Genomic DNA, 4,875 nt, shown 5'->3' with positions numbered 1-4,875 from the left:
GTTAAAAGGTCAATATGAGAAACTACTTTCATCTGACTTTAAACTGGCAAACAGTGAAACTGCCAAGTCATAACCAAACTTGTTTCAACAATTAATGAGTGTCAGCACATAGTATGGCACAGACTGTCAACACACAAACGGGGAGACGTCTAGTCAGATTGAAAACATTGTGGATTGAAGCAGCCACATTGAAGCCTGTTTCACCCACCACACAGAGTACGTTACACCATTGAAAGAAGATAAAACTACATTGTTGACCTCATCACTCTGCATTCATTTTTTTTTAATCCTTTCTTTAACCGCTCTGCTCTGGAGGTCACAGGTATAATAAAAAACAAGTTTTTGGATTTCTTTGAATCTTTAATGGTTGTTTTGACATCTATGGGTAAAAAATACAGTATCAATCACAACATAGATGCACACAAATACATGGTGGAAAAATAAAAAAACACAATATTTACATTTCAATACAGTTTATACAGGTATTCCAGGGAACAAATATGTCTGTAACTGTCAGAATATGAATAAAGACTGGTGGTTTTCCAGAGTTGTAAATGTTATTGTACATCTGCTTGTGGTAATTAATGCATCAGGAATACAGTTTAGAATATGGTTACTAGGCTCAGGTCTCAGGTGTAGTATTTTGGAAGATGGGCATCTATATTGAAAGGGCAGGGGTAGTTTCAGTATCGGACATGACGGAGGGGCGTTTGGAAACTGCCTGGACTTTAATGAGGCCTCCATTGCCCATACCCCCAAAGCAAGTCTTAACTATCCTTGCGAGGTCTTCCCTGAACCGAACTCCAATGAAGACGTACAGGAAGGGGTTGAGGCAGGCGTGAGTAAAGGCGAGACTCTTGGCAACTTGTCCGGCTACATCGAAATTAATCACAGTGGTGCACTTTGTAATCGTGGTATTGGCTGCCTGCGTGGCTTCCACAATCAGCAGAGTGTTGTGAGGAAGCTGGGAAAGTACAAACACGAACACAACAGCGAAGATGACACGTAGGGCCTTGTGCTTTTCGAAGCTTTTTGCCTGCAGGAGTGTACGGATTATGACTGAATAGCAGAGGAACATGACAAGCAGCGGAAGGCAGAAGCCCATGCAAATCTGCAGGGACAGCACCAGGATCTTCGTCCGGTTGAATGCATTGTTCCAGTAGACCATTGTGCAAAAGGATTGTTCCTCTGGGTCCTTCTTCACCTCAGAAAAAATAAACTCAGGCAGGGCCAGGAGAGTGGAGACAAACCAGACACAGAGGCAAACAAGTTTGCTGTAAAACAGTCTCTTCTTCTTAAAGTTCTGAGCTTTGGTTACTTGTACAATGGCGATGTAGCGGTCCACACTAATGCAGGTGAGGAGGAGCATGCTGCTGAAGAAGTTGATCTTGTAGAGAGCAGACACTATTTTGCAAAAACTGTTCCCGAAGTCCCAGCCCTTGATGGCATCGACCGCCCAGAAGGGCAGTGTGCACAGAAAGAGGAGGTCTGCCACAGCGAGGTTCAGCAGGTATACGTCGGTCATTGTTTTGAGGCGGTTGCGAACCTTGAGGTAAATCCAAACCACCAGTAGGTTACCCACAGACCCGAGGATGAAGATGATCCAGAAGAGAGGTGGCTCGTACTGACCGCGAAAGTCCCTGACCCAGTCTTTTTCACACATGCCTGTGTCGTCAGTCGTCCCAAGGTCATAATCATCTTCTGCAGACTGTGGAAAAACAGATTTTTTTATATGTTTTAAACAAGTATTTTACATAAGACATTACAGATGTTCAGTACAACAACCACTAAACATTTCCCACTATTGTAGCTCTCATGATGCATATTTTATTACACTCTTGAAGTGAACCATCCCATCAACTGCAGAAGGTTTCACAATGTAACCTACATCTGGTGAGAACATAGCGATGGTACATCAAACGCTGTCTGTGACGTACATGCTAACCGAGAGTTGGCTGTCAGGTGCAGGTGTTGTGTCTGTGCAGGAAAAAACCACACAACTGCACCGTTTCCTGCTGCTATCCAAGCCTGAGGGGGTGAATGATCCTGAGGGGCTTAAGAAAGGGGCGCCCGCTGCAGAACTCAGTACTCTTGCAGCACAACGTATAGATGTAGGGCAGAGATAAAACATGGGGGGGGGGGGGGGGGGGGGGGGTGCTCAGGTTTTCACAAACAATGGAAATTTTGATGCCAATGCTTGTGGCATTTAAGCAGAGGTCTGCTGTCAAACACATGTAATTATTTAAAAGGAACATGGATTTTCCACACAAATCGAGGTAGTGTCATTTATTATACAGCAATAAAATGAAATACGAAAACGAAACTCCCATTGTTGTGCTACAGGCTGTTCAGTCCACTCAAACACACAGTATATCAACAAGAGAAAAGCTGTCAGTGTTTTCTAGTTAAAAAAATCAAGGTTTTTTTTATCTTAAAGTGGTACTTACGGTTGACACAACAGATAAGTCTAGAGGTAAAAAAGTAGTTGTTTCTTCCTCCATTTTAACTAAAAAAACAGAAAAGCATACTCAGTTAACCAACACTCAAACAAATAAATTACGCATTATGAAACTACATTTTAAAACCTCATTTTAAAGATTTGCAATGTAATATTTACCTAATCTGTAAAAATGTAGGAAAGAGGAACCAGTAGACAGAAGTACGTTCTTGTCAATGTAGAACAGCTGTCAACTTATTCATCTTCACTTGCTTATATGGTTTCCCTTTAACCACAAAATCACGTGTTAATTTTCATCCTACCTCACTCTGCCTCACCCTGCAGAGAAAAACACCCCAAACCTGTTATTGCGAAGATAATAATTTAACTTTAACACAAAAGAGAAACATTTAGCTTTTAAATGGACAAATTTCACCAAGTTTGTGTTTGACCCACTATGGAAGAAGGGGTATAGAGGATGACTGACTGACTGACTGTTTTTGAAAACGTTCTCACCACTCTGCATCTCAACTTTAGACATAACCCAAGGGATAACAGCCATCAGGATGAGAGTACAGCAGGGGTTTTTAATCAAGTCTTTGCTTGGTTCTGAAATATTATGTTTGAATAGGTGAGGGATTTAACACCACAAAAGGTTGTCTTGTGAAACTGAAAATGGTGAAGTGTGATTACTGCCTCAAAAGAGAAGCTAAATTGTAAGCTCGTCATTTAGGTGTTAGTTGGTTCCTACAGTCAGTCAGTCAGTCATTTTCTACCGCTTATTCCATAGTGGGTCGCAGGGGAGCTGGTGCCTATCTCCAGCAGTCTATGGGCGAGAGACAGGGTATTGCCTGCGATGGACTGGCGACCTGTCCAGGGTGTACCCTGCCTCTCGCCCATAGACTGCTGGAGATAGGCACCAGCTTCCCCGCGACCCACTATGGAATAAGCGGTAGAAAATGACTGACTGACTGGTTCCTACAGTTCAAATATTACCTAGAAATAATCAGCAAAATCACTGTCTATTGGGTGTGAATAATCAGTTTTCTTCATAATATTAGCTTATTTCATTGAGGTGATATTTTAGTTTATATATTAAAAAGCTTCAAAATACACAAAGGAAACCAAGTTAGTATATCATAGAAAGCAGAGGAAAGCAGAAAGCAGAAGATTTCAAAGAAGTAAAATAATATCAACTTAAAAATAAAATACAATTTTTCTGTATTCAAGGAAAAAGACCAATAACAACGTTAAACTCAATGGTTAGGTTTGCATTGAAAGTTGAAGATTTTACAACTTAAGAAACAGCCAAGCTAGCAAGCTAATGTGTGCCTTCTCTTTGTACGTGGATGTTGGACTCTCCGAGTTCCTGATCAGAAAAATAACAAAAAAAGCCACCCTGAAGTCGGAATTTCGAGTTGTAAAGTTATAGCTTGACAACGGTTACATGCCTTGGAGCTCCTCCGGATCTCCCCCAGAAGCAACACCAGTTGAGGACTGAGGCCTCTGTACATGGGTCGCGCACTTAACCCCCTATAGCACCAGCGCCACGCCCCACTTTTAAAACTTTTATTCTAAATAAGGCAGAGGGATGGTTACAGAGATCAGCCCTGAGGCTCCCGTCCTGGATCTGCTCGGTGGTCAAAGTGACGAAGGTTACATATGGTTTTATGTCTGGTACTCCCATGCAAGGAATGTGCACTCCCTCAGTGTTTATCAGTAGACTATGTGTCATTCTGGTGTCTAGCTGATAGAGTAATAGTAGGTCTCCAACCCCGAATCTAAGTGTTGCTGCAGCATTCTAATGAACCCAGTTACACACTGTTTCACTCTCAAACCCAATGTACTAAAATGTACTATGCGTCAGTGAGGATTCTTATCCCAACCTAACAAAAGTGAAAACATTATCATTTATACACTGCGCAAAAAATAAAGGGAACACTTCAACAACACAATATAACTCCAAGTAAATCAAACTTCTGTGAAATCAAACTGTCCACTTAGGAAGCAACACTGATTGACAATCAATTTCACATGTTGTTGTGCAAATGGAATAGACAACAGGGGGAAATCTTTGGCGATTAGCAAGACACACTCAATAAAGGAGTAGGCTACCAAACTAGTTGTCATTAAGTTTGAAAGTTTCACAAAGTAACCATCTAATGTTCAAGTAAGAGCTGAACATAAGACAAACACGAGAACTTATGACAGAGATCATTGTCTTTTTTATTATCTTGCAGTATTTAGAATATTTGTACAATCAGTTTGACCATCACCTCTCCATTCCAGCAGCGCGTTCTACTATCTGTACCGTTACCACTAAACAACATCTTCTTTCTTGGATTCATTGGTGTTTATGAAAACCAACTTAAATGTGCATTTTACCTCCAACTAGGTCCTTATTGGGATACAAATTTAGACCAAAAACATTGTTTCAG

General features: G+C 41.2%; 1 protein-coding gene across 1 annotated transcript; it reads right to left on the bottom strand.

Annotated features, from left to right (window-relative positions):
- Positions 1 to 339: 339 nt before the first annotated feature.
- ccr9b (chemokine (C-C motif) receptor 9b) lies at positions 340 to 3,169 on the bottom strand. Its single transcript, XM_047349937.1, has 3 exons — positions 2,618 to 3,169; positions 2,448 to 2,506; positions 340 to 1,708 (listed from the first exon to the last, which is right to left on the bottom strand). Exons 2-3 carry the CDS (start codon positions 2,499 to 2,501, stop codon positions 659 to 661), a joined length of 1,104 nt encoding a protein of 367 aa, XP_047205893.1. The 5' UTR covers positions 2,502 to 2,506; positions 2,618 to 3,169; the 3' UTR covers positions 340 to 658.
- Positions 3,170 to 4,875: the final 1,706 nt, after the last annotated feature.

This window comes from Girardinichthys multiradiatus, chromosome 21 (assembly GCF_021462225.1).
Source record: "Girardinichthys multiradiatus isolate DD_20200921_A chromosome 21, DD_fGirMul_XY1, whole genome shotgun sequence".
Taxonomy (NCBI): Eukaryota; Metazoa; Chordata; class Actinopteri; order Cyprinodontiformes; family Goodeidae; genus Girardinichthys; species Girardinichthys multiradiatus.
The sequence above is the reverse complement of the archived record's forward strand: the minus strand, read 5'-3'. Positions and strand labels throughout refer to the sequence as shown.

Coding starts and splice junctions, on each gene's coding strand:
- ccr9b (XM_047349937.1), bottom strand. CDS start 2,501: ATGGAGGAAGAAACAACTACTTTTTTACCTCTAGACTTATCTGTTGTG. Junction 1,709..2,447: donor ACTTATCTGTTGTGTCAACC/GTAAGTACCACT, acceptor GTTTTTCCACAG/TCTGCAGAAGATGATTATGA.